This window comes from Stegastes partitus, unplaced genomic scaffold, assembly GCF_000690725.1.
Source record: "Stegastes partitus isolate 25-593 unplaced genomic scaffold, Stegastes_partitus-1.0.2 Scaffold829, whole genome shotgun sequence".
NCBI classification, from domain to species: Eukaryota; Metazoa; Chordata; class Actinopteri; family Pomacentridae; genus Stegastes; species Stegastes partitus.
The window spans coordinates 244,094-262,444 of record NW_007578560.1 but is presented as its reverse complement, the minus strand read 5'-3'; the positions used below and the strand labels follow the sequence as shown (position 1 = coordinate 262,444).

General features: G+C 41.4%; 1 protein-coding gene across 3 annotated transcripts in view; it reads right to left on the bottom strand.

Annotated features, from left to right (window-relative positions):
* The window catches only part of LOC103365332 (growth factor receptor-bound protein 10-like), a 69,630-nt gene that overhangs the window by 29,074 nt on the left and 22,205 nt on the right, over positions 1–18,351 (bottom strand). For 2 of the 3 annotated variants that reach the window (XM_008292750.1, XM_008292752.1), the window contains exons 3-5: positions 15,118–15,214; positions 7,275–7,584; positions 5,280–5,424 (exon numbers count right to left, since the gene is read on the bottom strand). In XM_008292750.1, the coding sequence (XP_008290972.1) occupies positions 5,280–5,424; positions 7,275–7,584; positions 15,118–15,214 (552 nt within the window). The remainder of the gene's footprint in view (positions 1–5,279; positions 5,425–7,274; positions 7,585–15,117; positions 15,215–18,351) is intronic. The other variant, XM_008292751.1, reaches the window with a different exon arrangement.

Sequence of the window (18,351 nt, the reverse complement as noted above, 5' to 3'; positions counted from 1 at the left end):
GAGAGAGAGAGAGAGAGAGAGAGAGAGAGAGAGAGAGAGAGAGAAAGGTGAGGAAAAGTGAGATGAGATGGAAAAGTGATCAGCAGCAACATCATTAGAGCAAAATGTTAACGATCCCTTCAGGGACACTGTGGCACAGAAGTTGCCAAGAATACAATCCAGACAAGAAAAAAGACAGAAAGGGATCCTAAGGAAACAGAATACAAGTGACCTCATATGCTGAAAGCGAAAATACAGAACCGACAGCTGTACACGGCAAACGTGCAATGATATTTTTATCCTGTTCAAACATACGTATAAATTGGTTATATGTATAGTTAAATTCTGCATCCTGGTTATGGGCTGCACATGTCTCTCATACTGTACATGCTGCTTCCACTTTAAAATCTAATACTATAAATAGGTGCAATATTTGCATAACCCTGAACAATTTACATACATAGCTGTATTCACTTTCACATACTGTTGCAACTATCGGAAAACGTGACACGGTCAGGTGCAATATTTGTCTAACTGTAACCATATTTACATGCTGTACACAGCAGTCTCCGAGTGAAGAATACAAACAAATCCTTGTTTTGTTAAAGAAAGAAAGCATGTTGAGATGCTAGCGAGTTTGCTTAAATCTACATGATACAGAAAGCAGTAGCACTATCTTTTAGTCAGGCTTTTTCGACTGGACAACGATGCTGGCACTGAGGACCAACAGCCCATTTGCTAACATTATTAGTGCCAACCCAATCTCCCCAGCTTGTCTGGCACCAGGCGCTATTTTAGGTCTCTTAGCCTACTTCATCATGTGCAAATAAGTATTCATCTAGAGAACTAAATTATTACAGGACACTATCCACGGTGCTCCTGCCTCGCTGAGATCAACAGGACTTTTGACTAAACTGAAAGTTTGGAGCAAAAGACCGAAATGTGGAGCGACGACAGAGAGACACATCAAGATAAACTCTGATGTACAGTCCAAGACACACAGAAATAGACCAGCCATTAGGTCGATAATGAAACACAGACCGGAGGGGCAGAGGCAGGCCATTGGGATCCTGCCATGCTATAGTGCAAAGCGAGCTACAGGACATCCAGTCCGAGAACACTAAATCCAAGAAAATCTGGCAACCCAGTGATCAAATTGGTGTTCCCCCACTAGAACGAGTGGGGCAGCAATGGGAACAGAGTGTCCAACAAAGCAAAGAATATCACCCTCCACTGCACTACTGAGGACAGACTGTCAAGAACCTAGACTGAAAAACATTCTTATAGGTTTTTCCATTGCACAACATGGACTAGACAGGCCAAGTTCCTATAACTGAAACATGGTTGTAATACTGGCTTTTTGGCAGCATGGCTGCATATGGGAAGATGTACAGAGTTTTAGAATTACACAAAAGTAAAAAAATTCTAGTAATAAACCGCAGCAGGCAAAAAAAAGTTACGATTTTTAAGACCATGTGCCCACCTGTGCACATTTTTACAGCTTCTTAGCTTGATGTTCTCATCATGTATCTGTCCAACCAACTAAATGCATTCATTCTGTTATGACCTTGTATTTGACTGATTATACACCTACAGATCAGAATAAAAGCTTAAATCAGAAGTTTAGCATGCAAACCTCCTCTTAACACTTTAGAAATTCTATGCAGCATCAAGCAAACAGCACTAATTTCAAATAACTGAAAAAAAAAAAAGAAAAAAAAATCTGTTTCTGATTCCCCCCTTGAAAGGTGTGCAGCTGAGAAGACAAGCTGGAGCGAGGAGAGCTGAGAATGAAGAAATGGAGGAAGACGGAGGCGGGGGAGGACAGTGGAGGAAAGTGAGGTCATTGGGAATCATATGGCCATGTCACACAGCTTGCCCAGTGATTCCTGACAGCCCTGCACTGCATCCTCATGCCTCCTGCACAGAGGCCAAGGAGTGAGGTAAGGAGGAGCAGAGGGACACAAGTATGAGACTCTGTCAGAAAGCGCCTGGAGGTTGGAAAATTCAGTAAAATAAACAGAGAAACTTCTCAACAGCAGGCTGGCTGCCTGAACTGGATATTTGGACGGCAGGGAGACAGGGAGATAGAGACAGACTGACTAAGACAGAGATAAATGCGGAGAGAAAATATGGCACGGAACAGGGTACATATGGGTTAAATGACGAAGGTTAGAGGTTTTGGAGGGCAGTCCCAAGAATTTACCTGCTCACCATCAAACTCAAAGCAATCACCACTTCTTTACACATTTGAACCACTCAATAGTGCAAGAAAGCGGTGTTATTGCTGTCTTATGCCTCCAAAGCTGGAGCCCAGAGGCACGTTGCAATGTGATGGCTCCATGGGAGAGTTTTTCTGTGGAAAGGTGCTGAATTGAATTTCCACTGAGGAACAGCTACAATGAGACATACTTTCCATTGCCATCAACAATGGACAGACACTGCCAATGCTGTAAATAGTTTACAGAACTCACAAAGACAAAACAGGCAGACGTGAGCGCAAACACACATGCATCTACAAAATAAAAAACAAAAAAACCCAAACACCCATATGCATGGACGGATGCACAGAACACTCACACAAGTTTACATGAGTGTGTACACAGTGTGTGCACTGTAAACACACACGAGGAATTACATTTTCCATTGCTTTCTAACCATTGCTTTTTTACAAAAGGTTGCTGATCCAAGCAAAACCAGGAAAACTTACTTAGTTTTTCTTATATCTAGGAACAGTTTAGCTTCACAGGCATGTTGTAAGGTTCTGAACAAATGCAAGGCAATGCTCCGACATGTGTTGTTTATCTGTTTTATGCTCCATTTGAACCCTTGTGTTTTTAATATGACTGGTAATATGTGATGTAGAACTATATATGAACTTCTTTTGGAGAAGTTTGCAGGCGTTTTGTACACTGAGAAGCAATATAGAGGAATCAAGTCAGCTCAACTAATCTTTTCTAGTTAAAGTAAAATATATATGTATATGTGTGATATTTACTAATTTGCAATTAGTCAAACTTGAAATGCTGCTCAGACCACTGAAGAACTTCAAAACAAGAGTTATTACAACTTGGAGCATTTTTACTTTAAATGAGGAGCGAAAAGCTGAAAGTTCACTTAACTCATTAAATTAGGTTCATAAGTTTATAAGCTAGGGTACAAGCACACTTCACCAGGATGCATTGTTAGAGAATTAGAACTCTCCAGAGACTCATTTTTTTGGTTGTAGTTTGAGAAAACAGATTTGGCTTGGAACTTGCTGTGGATCGTTAACAGATGTTCAATTAATTTGATTCTTTTTTTAATAATCAAAACCATTCGAACCATGACAAAGGTTGGTACTGAATTCAGTCCCTTCATCCACAGACTTATCGTTTATCTCACTGTAATCAGGAGCAGCCTGATCGTCAGAAATGACTTTAACGGCTGTAAGTTCTAAATGTCAAATAAAAAAAGGAACTCTTTAAAAATGCACAATAAAAGGAAAGCAAGTCTGCCTGTAACCACTATCTATGTGACTAGTTGATATAATTATCTTAAGGTTATCAAACTTGTTTTCTCAAGTTCAGTTAATTTAACTCAGCTAGTTTTACACTTTTACAACTCATAAGATGACTTTGAAGTAATTCATCAACTAAAGTGCAGTTAAGCCCCATTTTTAAAGGCAGCAGGGGAACTTGTGTTTCTAAGCTGAAAGACTTTAAATGATTTACAGTGTGTTAGGCATAAACATCCGACGCCTTCCTGCTCATGATAAAAATCAGAAAAAGGTGTCTTGGGATATAAGGGTTAGTGGCCCCACATTTAGCAAAGCGGCTCAAAAAAACAAAGTTACTCGTGTCAGTTTTCATACATCATCCAATCACACTGTGACAGATTGTAAGATTACTGTAAGATCATAAAAGCAAATCCCAGCAACCATTCCTCTCTAGTTTCCCTGCTCCTCCTCCAACCCCACCCCCCCACGCTCCACTTCCCGGTCTTCGCTGAACTCTTAATAAGCCATCTGGGAATTTAAAAACCAACAACATTCCCATCCCGAGCAAGTCACCCGCTCTGATAAATCGGTTTCTGAATATTTACCAGGCAGGTGTGCTTTACAGAAAGTTCTGGTAGAGCTAATAAGCCGAGAAAAAACTCATAACCACTTAGCGAGATATTCATCTCTGACCTATTTACCATATGAGCTAAGATGTACCATGCAGTGTTGAATTTATGCCACAGCTAGTAATTTGATCCTACAGCGTTCCCACAGAGAAAGAAACATCTTTCCTACTCATGGAGAACAGAGAGAAATTCAAGATTTCAAAGCGTATTCCAGCATTAACCATTGATAGCATTATTTATATCACAGATGGTAATTCAAAGCCCAAACTCCCAAACTTTTTAAGCATTTACTGGATGCCACAGGTTTATCAATTCATCAAGTGATTTATGAGTTTGAGAATGGTCATATTAAACTAAGACTTGTGTTTTGGCTTGAATCGACTTTAACTGGTAACTCAAACTGTAGTGTAGGATCTTGTACCATAACAACCATGACCAGAACAGGCAGGATTCTAGCCAGGGAGAGTATTTATGAGAAATAGTCTGCCATCATATTACTGTAAACTGGTATGTTACTGTAACCAGTATTGGCTGGTTCCATATGAAGACCATTAACACTGATGATGAAGGGAGTACGACTTCCAGGAACAGACACACCAGTCTCTAAATCTCTGTCAGCGCATAAACACACAAATGCAAACAGAAATGCAGTCATGTGTGCAGGTACACACATGAACACACATACACACCGTCTGCTCTTGCGCTCTTTACCTCATTCTTTTTTTTTTTTTCCTTTCTTTTTTTTTTTCAAACAAAGCCGCAAACCCTCTTGAGCACACACATGTACTGTCCAGTACAGTACCATCACATGCAAGCAATCAACATGCCTCAGATGAGCAAAACATGGTGCAGATGTAAGACAGGGACACATTCCTCAATGTCTAACACTAAATACAGCTGATTTACGATACGCAAACTCTGCATCCTTCAAAACAAGTATCTTGAGTTACACATGTCTCGTGCAGTTATCAACACGTAAATAAATCTAAATCGGTAAATGTCTCATATCCTGTTTTTCAAAGGGAAAATCCTCCTACACAGTCACCCATACCATATGAGGACAGTGTTTTGTATTTCATGCGACCACACCAAATTACAATGTAGAGTAAAATAAAATGTTTTTCTTTCTTCCTAAAAGGTCATATTTTCAGAGAAAGATTTCTATGGTATGTTCGTGTGGGGGTTTCACTTACATATTTGCCTGAAGAGGGTTCTCCAGGAGGTAAAGACCCAGGACTGAGGACAGGTGAGCTTGCTGGGCTGCAGAGCTCAGGGAACGGGTTGGGGATGGCCGGGAGCGACGATGTCCTCAGCTGCTGCTCCTCCTCCTGCAACCTCCTGAACAACAGAAACAGGACAAAGTCATTGTATTATAATGGATTGCACAGAGCATAGTTTGTGCTATGAGCTTTATTTGTTAAGCACTGTGGTAAAAATATGAACTTACAGTAATTCTAACACTGTGACCTGGAAAAGCCCCTTAAAAAGTGAAACGGGAGAACTTTCAAATGAAAGCTGCTGACATGTGCACGGGAGACAGTAAGAATTAATAAAGCACTGCTGTACAGTATCAGGCTCATGTCTGTTTCCGTCTGATCTGTCCATAATGAACAGTCTCCCAGCAAGTGGAAATCACAGACCCCCGCAGCCTGCCAGCTAATTTTTTGCAATATTTATCGCGCATCAATATTGAAGCAAGACATCACTTTAAAGCATTTTTTTGGAATCAAACACATGCGGCGTGAGCCTCAAATGATAATCTGACAGCTAATCATAAACTTTTCAGGATTTAATAATCTTTCAAAAAATGGGCAGGTCTGTTTGGGAAATTCTAGCTCAAAAGCCAGCTCCACAAAGAAAAAGAAAAAAATCCATGTATAAGACTCTTTCTCTTTCTCTCTTCCTCTGTCAGACTCCATCTCTCTGTAGAAGTGAGTTCAAAAGGGAACAGGCCTTTTGATGTTGTCCCATCTGAGCTTGAGAACAGGGTTATCCAGAGGTCAGTCCTGAATAATATGAACTTCAGGGCCTGTGTCTGTGTGTGCGTTTGAGAGCTAATAAGACAGAATACTCCCCTACCTTATCATCCCTCCTCCGTTTCTGTCATATAGTCCAAGGGCGAATAATGGGAGCCGACACCAGCTCTGCTTTGAAAGTGTTTGTGCGTTCTGCGAGTGTGCAGCTATACATGTTGCCTGAGTGTGTGTGTGTGTGTGTGTGTGTGTGTGTGGGTGCGTGTGTGTGCATGTGTGTGTGTGTGCGTGTGCGTGTGTGCGTGCGTGAGCGTACCCACTTCTGAATGCAGCCTTAAGGATGGTATGGGCTTTAAATTGCAAGTGAAATATGCACTTGGCTCTCAAATAAATGAGAATTTCTTAGTGTTCTCCCCCTGCTGGTGCAGTCTGAGGCAAAGCAGGAGTGAGCAGGAGGAGAGGGTCATCCAAGGGCTACAGATTGGGAGCAGGGAGGAAACGTTATGCCTAATTATCTAGAGGGTGTGGAGGGATTATACTGTACAGTGAAAGGTTTCTTTTTAAATGCAGAGAGAGAAAAAAAGGGTTTGCGCTCTGCATGAGTGTGTTGCTATGCATGTGCAAATACACAGTTAAGGGTGAAAAATATTGCAGCTTAAAGTTTAGTGCCATACTTTTGTTGCCTCTGAAGTCCTATTTGCACTATTTTCTATTGGCATTGTATGTCAAGAGTTATTTGCATTTTTCTTTGCAAGGAATGGATTATGAACGTACACGTTTTACTGAGAGACACTTCAGTCAGACTTCCTTCAACTGCGTATGCAACAGAAAGGGACTGGGATTGTTGCTGAATGATTGTTTTCATTATTAATTAAGCCTATTATCAATTCGTCTGTAAAATTTGAGAAAATGGTGGAAATCTCCTAAAGTCCAGGGTAATGTGCTGGAATTCCACATTTTTGTAATTTATCTTTAAGATATTAAGAAACAAAAATATTTTTGATTAAATATATTTAATACAAAATATTAAATATATAGACTCAAAATATTTTTAAAAAATAGATTAATGATATGAATAAAATGATTTCATAATAAAAATAATAATAAAAAAAAAAAACACTTCAAAACTCTTAGAAATTGGTTTTACAATCACATAAAACAAACACCAAATGCTCACCACTGACAAGATGAAACATGGCAAAGTTCAACACCCACCTGACAGCGAGGATGTGCATGGGCTGTGACCGTCGGAGGCTAGTTTGAGGTGAATCCGCGGACGAGGAGGAGGAGGAGGGCGGCTCCGGGGAGACGTGGCTCAACACGTGTGAGTGCTGACCCTGGCGAGGCTGGTTGTGCTGCAAGTGATGGTGATGATGGTGGTGTTGGTGTTGGTGGTGTGAGGAGGAGGTCTGTCCGTTGTGCAGCAGCGGGGTCGACTCTGTCTGCTGACCACTGCAGGAGGAGTACAGGCTCTCCAGCGACGAGTTCATATCATTCACCAGGGCCTCTAAGTCAACGTCATCCTCTGAAAGGCACAAGCAGAACACATTAGTGAGTGGAGACAGAAATATGCCAAAATCCCTCCTCTGAGGAGGCCAGGCCATGCTCCTGTAAAACAAATGAAAAAGAAGTTTTCTACAGCTGCGGATATATAAAAAGAACTGAAAAATCTGGAGAGAATGTCAAATTTGAAATGCAATAAAATACAAAAAAAGGATCAAGTCATATAAGCTGCTGCTCTGGTTCCAAATAGTTGTGGCACAGGAATAAGAGGTAAAGTCCCTGGATATTGAGGGACTTTCCCTGCCTATTTCAGTTTCTCGAACATTTCATTGTGGCCAGGATGTGAACCTGTGACCTCACTTTGCACCACCTTAATTCTAAGAAATACAAAAAAAGAGAAAGAAAGAAAAACAATGGCATGCACAGCACACAAGAACACACAAGAACACACACACAAGAACACACACACACACACACACACACACACACACACAGACTGGTAACCAGTTTTGCCAGAATGCTCAATCAGCAAGACTATCTTGACTACGCACATTGTCCTGCCCTGTGAGCCAAATCTCCAGGGATATCAGGTACAAGCACAAACCTGCCCGTAACACTTTTCAACTCTTACCACTGGGGTTCAGAGCAAAGGCATCACACTGTAAGCATCTGCTTGAAATTCACGGCGCGTTTCAAACATTCAGCTTTTAAATGTCTTTAAAAGCAAGACGTGGAATTCTTCTCAGAGAAGGAATCCATCCTCAAAGCCCTTGTGAAAACCTCTAGGCGCATTTAAATTCATGAAATAAATTTTTCAACTGACTCCAGGAGCACGTTGTATCAAAGTTTGAAGCAAGCTCAGCTGAAGGAAAACTCTCATCTAATTGCTTCATGCTGTGAAAGTTTTACCATCTGGGTAAACTGGGTGCCTAACTTTGCTCTTTTTTAAATTACAATCTGCAGCGATGACTCATCTTATGATTAATAATTCTTCATTATGAAAAAGAAATCTTTCCATCTCATGAATTCGTCATCAAATCTCTGGATCCTGATCTCACAACTGGACTGTAGCGCTTCAGTGAGCCACTAGGGGGAGACAGGCTCTAATTGTACAAAGAAGCAGCGCCCAGCCTGATAGAGCCCAAATAAATGTTGCTGTCACAATGGAACTCAATTAAAGAAAACTTTTGTGATTAAAGAGCACTTATCCTACTGGATTTGTCTTCTTTTAAAATATGTACAATGTATATTGTGGTCATAATTTTTCAATTCAGTTGATGTCTATTTTTAATTTAGCTGTTAACTCTTAAGTGTTGTGCATGGTTATCTGGTGTAAAATAATTGCAACAGACAAATGATGTCAGTCTCGTACAACAATAACATTATGATACAGCATTTTTTTATTTCACTTTCTCTTTAATATAATAAGGCAGATGCACTATTTTCATTATTGCTTTAGTAATACGATGCACAAATGGAAAAGTCTCATTCTTAATGACTGGATGAGCAGAATAAGATAAAGGTATGTTAGGACTATTTTAGGTCTCATCCAATAGCTTACAGAGAATGCTGTGCAATTTATGGAATGAAAACTTCATTAAGTGCTGTATTTTAACTTTCATTGTGCAGGTCTGTTGTTAGAATTGTAGGGTTTTAAATGTGCAACATGTATTTCACACTGCATCCCAGCAGCTCAGGGTGCAGGCAGCTGACAGCTGGATCATACGAGGTGATGTGAGCGTCACGCCGCTCTAAAGCAGCTAAAAGTCCCACTGCTCAGAAGAGAGCTGACACTGGAAACCAGCGATTTGATTAACGTAAAGTTTTAATGACACTGGCTTCCAAGTAAGCCCCCTCAACTTGACATGGAATCAGTTTCCTGTGGAGGTGTCCCTGTTTTTTTCTCCCTTTTTTCCCCCTCCATACAAAAAATGAATAAATAAATAAACAAACAGAAAATAGTAACAACAGGAGCCACAGGTTACCATACTAGTAGATATCCTCATTCCTGCACACAGCAGCATTGCTCTATCTCCAGCTACATCTAGCAGCTCAAACTTAAGAGTCGTCTTTGAGGAGCTTTTCCTGAAAACGTGTCAGGTAGCTGTATCACAGGTGCCTTTGAATCACAGGTGGTTAATCTGTAGGTATTAATAGTGCCAGGTAAGCTGGAGCAGCTACTTATAAATAGCCTGGAGAGCTAAAGAGCTATATACCACAGGACACAGGGTGCATATAAGGCCAAACACAAGGCTAAGGACCGAGTGAGACACCTGTAACACAGAACAGAGAGAATAAAGTGCATACAGCAGCTTTTATTCTAAAAAAACAAAACAAAACTGCATTTATAAACATAAGGATTTTTTCAATTTTTTTTTTTAAAGAAAATCATAATCAAACAAAAGCTTGATGAATGCTCAGAGGGCAAACCAGAAACTACATCAAAAGCGAGCAGAATTCCAAAAATTACTTTTACCCTGAACATACCAACTGCTCATCATCCATCATTCTCACTAGGTGAGACATACCCTCAAGCTACTGACAGAAAATACGTTTCCTCATAAATCTGACCTAGTTTGGCCTCTGGAGCTGTTTGCATACAAAGAAACACAACTCTCAAACTCACGCATCAATGTAGGATCCGTGAGTCATTATCAGTCATACGATCGCAATCACAAACGCATGTCACAATCGTGCAAACAAAGGTATGCGTCATGCACCCTGGTGTCAGGCAGACAGATTGATGACACAGACAGCATGCAGGCACGCACAGGATTTAAACCCCATGAAGATCTGGAGCAAGGAGGAATCTACCGTTGTACTTTTTTTTTTTTTTTTTTTTTGACATGGAGTTCAGTCAACAGGAGTTATGACAGATCCTTGGCTGCGGCTGCACACGAGATGACGTAAACAACTTCATTTATGCTCACCGAATGCACAACGGTCACAGTGCGCCTGCTCCTACAATATTCCAGCCATTAATTAGATCCTCTTAAAATATCAGAGCAGTTCAGGCAGCAGGGAGCACACAGAGCCGCAGATGTAGACAGAGCTGTTGACACTGAGAATTAGCAGATGTGATGCAGTTGCTTAACGTTACCAAACAGCACAGCGAGTACACTGTCAAGATGTTACGAGCGCTGTTGCAGCATGTAGGAAAGTTCTGAAAACTAGGGCGAAAAAAAGTGAAACGAAATTCACTACCACGTGAAACAGCAAGTAGGTTTACACAACAAATCAGCGACATACCGGGAACAGATAAGAATATCTGACAGGTAGCAGGAGTTCAGTCAAAGCTGTAGGGACCACTGTGGAGAATCACACAGCTGATTGCAGCAGGGACAACAGAATAAAATGGATGTCAAACAGGGTTAGTAACACCTCCAGAAGTTAAATGCACGACTAATACAGTGTAATATATGGATACAAGACACAGGAAACAAACACCTCATTAGCAAATCCTTCCTCTAAATAAATCCTTCACTTTAAGAAGTGTGATTATCCTGAATCCTATCATCTTAAAGACCGCATCCATGTGGAGGTGGTTTGCACTGTGCTTTTTGTTCACTCAGCAATTATTTTCCTGATCATTGATTAGTCTATATTAGAGCCAATCGTTTTAATTTTTAATTCACATTTCATCACTAAGATGACTTGCATTATTCATCAACTGATTAATAACGTGTACAAGCTGTTTGTTTTTTTTAACCATGATTCCATGTATAGCAAAGTCTTTTTTTAGAATCCTGCCAATGTAGAAGTCAGTTCCAAATATAAAACCCTGATGGGTCATAGAACAACACTGGCATTATTGTTCTCATTTCCTCATTGTTTTATATCTCCCCTGGGTGGAATTCATTTACTCCTCTGCTCCTCTGACGTGTACAGCCCCCCTCCCTCCTCCTCTAAGAACCTATAACCGGTTAAATTAGGGGTAAAAATAGCCCAAGCTTGGCCTATTGTTTGAGCCACGCCAAGTACAGTGATAGCAAACTGTACACTGGTGAAGTCTGGTAAGAATCTGCATAAAAGCTGTTTTGAATATTTCTGATCATTAGCGAGCGAGACACGGCCAAAACAAGACTATTGTATTGACAGAACATCCATATGGCTCTCCTTAACCCAGGAATGCAGTCGACGCATTTTTGATTCATTCCTGCTAGTTAAAAACAAAAGCAGAGAGAGAGAAAAAAAAGAGGAATGTAAAGGGTTTACATATATAGTTCATCAACGCATACGCACACGCAGGAGACACACGAGGGGGATAAACTGCCTCTGAATACAAGGCCAGCAGAGGGGTTTCCATTCAAAGGCTTCAGTGGGAGTACAGGCACAGTAAGTCTAAACTGTAAAGCGTGGCTCTGCACTGGGGAGTACAATACCTTTGATGACAGCACACACACCCACTGAGGGCCAAGCCTCCTGATGGGGAGGGAGGCTGTGGGACGGTCAGAGGGAAACAGAGAGCGGACGAGAACAGAAAGGAGAGACGGGAGTAAACAGAAAGAAACATATTTGAACTGTGGAAGGGAGAGTGGGGGTCAAACAGTGACTTCAACAGAAGTCACTTCACATGGTTGTGTGAGGATCAATACTCCTGATTTTATCATTTTAAATAAAACAAACAAACAAACAAAAAAGGAACTGTAAGCCCTGATCGCAGGTTCTGGTTATAGCGATTTAGGTTTTTCAACTGGTTTATCCGTAACGTTGGTGCACTGACTTGCTTACAAAGTGTGGGTTTTAGGTCTTAAGTCACATCGTATACTCCTCTCACTGCAACACATATCCAGCACACCCTTTTAATCACACTGATGTACTTAAGTAATCAGCGCGCTGCTCATTCTTTTGCTGCATGCCTGCGCTAACCGCTCACCTGAAAGCTATGCAGCTGCTGAAAGAATTTCAGCCTCCTTTGTAACTCGACATCCACTTGTAGGCGCTGAGTGTAGCCTCAGCATAGGGAGCGAGGTGGCATTGTGTCACCCCGATTCCTGCAGCGTGGAGCTTGACGTTTCTTTGTGGAAAGCGACAAGGTCAGAGAATAGACATCGAATAATGCCGTTGATGTTCTAGGTTTAAAGCATTGATGTTTGATTCCGTGTTCGATTCCACATGAGTTGGCTGAAAAAGCTGTGACTTGCTGTTTGTGAGTGCAAGTGTGTGTTTGTGTGCATGTGTATGCACATGCACGTATGTGTGTGTGTGTGCATGTGTGTCATGTCATTCTCCCCCTATAAAGGCATAACCAGAATAACTGGAGGAGGTGGGAGCTTCATTTCCAGGCCTGAGATCTTGACTGGTTAACCCCTCCAGAGCCACGCCATCAGATTACTGCACTGCATTGGTACCATTGATGGGATTTGTTGCCTAGCAGCTGCATACCCATCTGAGACACCCCCCCACTCCTAACTATCCCTGCCTTCCCATGAACAATGGTCACATCCATGTTAGCAGCGAGAGTCTGAGGCATGTTCGTAGAGTTCCCCTCAGTCCTGCGTGTACATTAAACCTTTCTTGACATCCATTTAAAAAGACAAGTGAATCTCTCTCAAGCGTCTTACAGTCACATCAGTTGCAGTGGTAGCTGACGTTTTGCTAACAAGCGTTGTAGCACAATGTCACAGAATTATCACTCCATAAATACACATAAGGTCCAGATCTACTGCACTGTGATATCGTTCTGGAACAGGACGTATCTTCCTCACCTCAGATATCTCAGGACATGATATTCAGAGACACTGGTCAATAAAACAACTAAATAACCCTCACATAGTCATATGATTTTATCTTGCAGTTGACACAGTTTCCTTTTACTACAATAAACTAATGACTGACTACGCTGGCAGCTCAGTTTCATGTCTGACTACCTTGTTTATTCCCTTGTTCCACAAGTTGTTTTATTTTTGTACTCGATAAAGGACAGAACAATGCCCAGACAAAATATTCCAAAGTGCGAGATAAAGTTCAGGAACTCATATCTAACAGATCTTAATGCCAATGCCTGCCTTACTGAGTACAAGTGAACTACATAAACTCCTTGTCTTATCATAGTTACTGACACCAGACATTTGGAGACAAGATAGAGGCACCCGGACCTATCTCTAGATTAAACATTTCTGAATTTGATATGTGGCCTTTGTGCACAGAGCAAGTTGCGCGGAGCTGTATGACCCCACATACAATGAGCCCAGCAACACAACAGAAATCACTCTGACGTGTGCATATAGCAGGGAGAAACAACAAAGAGAAGAAAGCATTTGCATCGTGCAAGCCTGTGACATCGCATCTGTGACAGAGATGACTCACATGTGTCATGCCAAGGCACAGGACAACACGGCCTTGTCGTCAGTTTTCTGGGCATTTCGCGAGACCGCGTTAAACTTTATCAAACACAGTAAATTCCCAGCACAACATCACATGGATAACTCAGCTGATAGACTACATGCTTGCAATATCATGTGGAGCAACTTCTATTTCTTGACTTTAAATATTGGCTTGCACACAACTGTTTATGACTTTATGAGAACATCAGAGATAACAGTAAACAGATACAGACTTTGAGCAGAACATAAAGTAAACAAAAGTGCTTAAAGTTCTTAAAAGTAATGACTTCCTGGCCCTAATATGCCACTAACTACTTAATTTTTTTCAAAAAGTAAAGACTATGACAGGTGAAGGATATCTGTCAAAAATCTAAATGGTCTACAGAACCAGTGCCCATAAATCAGGTCCGAAACACGTCTGGCACAATCTACAGTACAAAAAATCTGGGAATTCATTCAAATTACCAATATTTGGTTAGTTTAAACAAAAATGTTGCTTAGTTAAAGTCATCCCAATTCATCTGCCTCTCCGGTCCCTTCTGAGTTCCCTCCATCCCGGCTGATCCTGAAAAATGACAATGTAATTTCTGCTCCATTTATTTCCCATGCCAGCGCCAAGCGTTCTAATTCACTGGTTGAGTCCTCACAGGCTCCCCACCCTTACCTCCCATGCTGAGCCAATATTGTGCTTAAATCTCATGCTCCGATTGTCATGGATGAACCCTGTATGGCACAATTAGATAGACAGCGTAATTATAATGGCACCCTGTGTCCATGCAGATCACCCTTTGAACAGCAGAAATGTTTACAGCGGAAGAGACCCAAATATATATTATACCCTCAACCCACCCCTGGCCGAGTGGAGGATAATGACCAGCAAGCCGTCCTCCACGCTGAACTGAAACAAGAGACACACACGCACAAATCCAGCCTTCCAAGAATTTCTATGGCCTTCTCGTTGTTCTCTGGTGTACAAAAAAAATAAATGAGAAATGCACGGCGAGCTCACGTGCAAAACAGCCTGTCCCACTAGGAATAAAATATCATATGACAAGTCCCACTGCACATGTGAAATCAAAGGTAATTTGATGTCAGAGTATCCATGTCATAGAACACTATGCTAACTAGAGATTATTGAACATGTCTGACGCACAAGCTTCAGCAAACACACACACACACACTTGTGCAGATACATACACAGCAATATCAAGTGGCAGCTGACGACTAACCTTGATGGTTAGGAGAACTCTGATTGGCAGATTGCTGGAAGCTCGGACCAATGAGATCAGCCTGTCTGTGGTTGGAGGAACGATCTATGTTGTCCTGCTGAGAGAGAGACAGAAAAGAACACAATTTAAAATAATAATGATAATAAACTTATAATCATGTCACCCCATAGGAAAGTTTGTAACAGGAGCCAAACAAGTGTCAAAAAAAGCTTTTAAAAACAGTCAGTGGATCAGAAACCTAAACACAACTAAACAAAAACATGACATTCAAAAATTGTACATGGATGCCAACTTTTTTTCTACACTGCTCGTGTACAAACAGTGTTGGATTCAACAAACAGTCTGCGAACATGATCAGGTACGTAACGGAGTACAGACAAAAAGCAGGTAAGATATCAGTTTAATCATACTGTCCTGGTTTGACCTCTGTTAGACAGACCCAGTACAGTTCAGTCTCTGCAAAATTGCCAAACTGTTCCAAAATGAAAACAAACAAACAAATAAATAAATTACACAAAAGGAGCAGTCATGTTTCTTTATGTATAACCCTTTTTTTTTTTTTATTTGCTTCTGGCATTTACAACTACTGAGGATGACGACTTATCATTCGTGTGTGTGTGTGTGTGTGTGTGTGTGTGTGAGGGTGTGTGTGTGTGTGTGTGTGCAGACGAGCGTCCCGTGCAGGACCTAACAGCAGGAGAGGGAACAGGACGTACTGGGGCCGACTACTGTGTTCAGAAAAACACCACAACTGACTGTGTGTCTGTGTGCGTCCGTGTCGTACACAGAAGACCTCCTCTGATGCTGTAATAAAAGCTGTTGTGGTTGCTTGTTCTGCCTCATTTAGAGCACTGACAGACAATGCAGGCAGAACTGGATTCTGTTTCAGAAGTGTTTTCTGTTCTTCTCTGTGCTAGATGTAATTCCACCCAATTTCTATCACTGATGCTTTTTTTGCTTAACATCAGACGTATGTTTGTTTCCTCCAGAGATATTGCATTACATCGATGAAACGATGATGAGACCGGTGCTCATCGTGCTATTCTGTAAAAGCACCTTTAATTTGTGAATTAGGGAAGTTGCCATACTACAATTTGTATCACTGTTTAAACAACTAGTCTTCACACTTTGGCTGGTTTCCCTTGTTCAGTGTTTGACACACTCTAACACACACAGCTAATGTGCTCTAACAACCTGTTTTAACCTAAATAACAGCTTATTTCAGAAGTTGAAAGGTTTTTTTAGAAGAATTTTGTCAAATTTGTGTCTCCTTGCATCACGCTGCTTCATGGCGATCCTGAATTAGCCACTTTTGCCTTAAAAGCAGAAGTTTGTCTACAGAGATATTCATTTTTTTAGAGCTCCAACTGCAACCCCTATGAAGTCTTAAGGCATTTGTGAGATTTAAATTAACTTTGCCAACACGATTTAATGAGCACTTCAAAAAGAATCGACTCACTGTGAGAATAAAGCTTGAAGTAGAATTCCACCCTGATGTCTCCATTCCTCAAAATAAGGGTTCGACTAAAAGAGATTGAAAATGTATAATCCTCGATTTGCCTGCAAATTTTGAATTTTAGTGTTAGTGGTAAAGAACTTTGTGTTCTTCTCTGGTGTATACTGGTACCTAGGTTCGGACTAAACTGAGTACAACTGGACGCACAACGCCGGTATATGGCTCTGTCCGCCACCACCGCCCCCAACCCGCTCTTCTATACCAACTAACCCAACCGCATCCAATCATTATGTTGCATTGTTCTGTCTTTGTATTGTCTTGAATTCCAGCTGTCTTTGTGGACCGAAAAGGAGATTTTGGCTCTTAATAGGCCTAACCTGATTTTGGATTTAAAAAAAAATTTTTTTTAAATAAATGAAACAACCACCGCGTCACTCCATTTGTTCCTGTCACACAGCGAACCCCGTCATCGACGCGCACCGTCTGGGGGTCCAGCTACCAGACTGTGACTGATCCCTACCCAGTCACCCAAACAGCACTGGGACACTGTTTGGTTAGTGGGATGGTACAGCACAACATTGGTTTGTGTGTGTGTGCATTCAGGACTGGATGGTCATGGTTGAGCTCCATTGTGACTCTTTCACACCATATACTGGTCTTGAATGCTGTTTTGCATGACTGTCTGGGAGTAAATGAGTTCACACACACACATGCACACACATGCACACACATACACCTTGAACTCTTTTGTGATCTTTGCCACACAAAAAAAAGAAAAAGAAACTGACAGCCTTTGATTCGTGTATAGACAATTGACAGAATGTTAACTTTGGGATTTAATCCAATAGATTGTGGATATTTAGCATAACCCTCAGCCATTCTACTGACTAATGCTGCATCCATTTTTATGGGATCCTATAAGGCCCAAGACTTCAAAAGATCACAGACAAAAGAAGGTAGCATATGAAGGCTGACTTTTTTCTGTCTTTTGAAACACACGCACACGCACACACACACACACACACACACGCGCGCGCGCGCACACACACACACACACACACCAATGTTGTTCTTTTATCTTTGTTCTTGCATTTTCTCGTCCTGCTTCTCTCACACTCATTCATTTCCACAGACACAAAAGGACATTCACACAGATGTACACACGTGTTGCTTAAGTTCTTTAAGAGGGGTCAAAACAGGACTAAGAGTCCAAGGGACCAAGTTTTGACAAGGTGCATATAAGGGCCCTTTCATATTGATGAAGTTGAAAGGAACTCCAGACAGGAGTCAAAGGGTTGAGGGTTGAGCTTTTTAAAAGGGGTCAGTGGAAGGCTAGAGACAAGGTCAAGGCACTGAAAGCAGGACAGACGCAAAGGTCTGAAGGTTGGGCTTCAAACAAGAGAGAAAAGTCTGAGACGCACGTCAAAGCCACATCTTTAGAGGAGGTCAGTGTAATTAACAGACTAGACTTACAAAGGGGCTAAGAAGGAACAGCTGAAACGGTTCCATAACAATACGTCAGGCTCTATTTCAATGCTGGCTCAGGGCAGGGAACGCAAAGGAGAATTTGTCCTTTTCTGTGGTGTACTGAGGTTATTTTTACAACTGCATCGGTTTGGTGTCTTGGTGACTTGTTATGGACCCGCACTGGGAGGACAAGTGTAGGAGAAGGTGTGCAGATCCAGCCATGCACTGCAATCTTGCTGCCAAGTAGAGGTACAAATCATAACCCTGTTTGCTGATGCAAATCGCTTCATTTAATGAAGTTTGAGATTCAT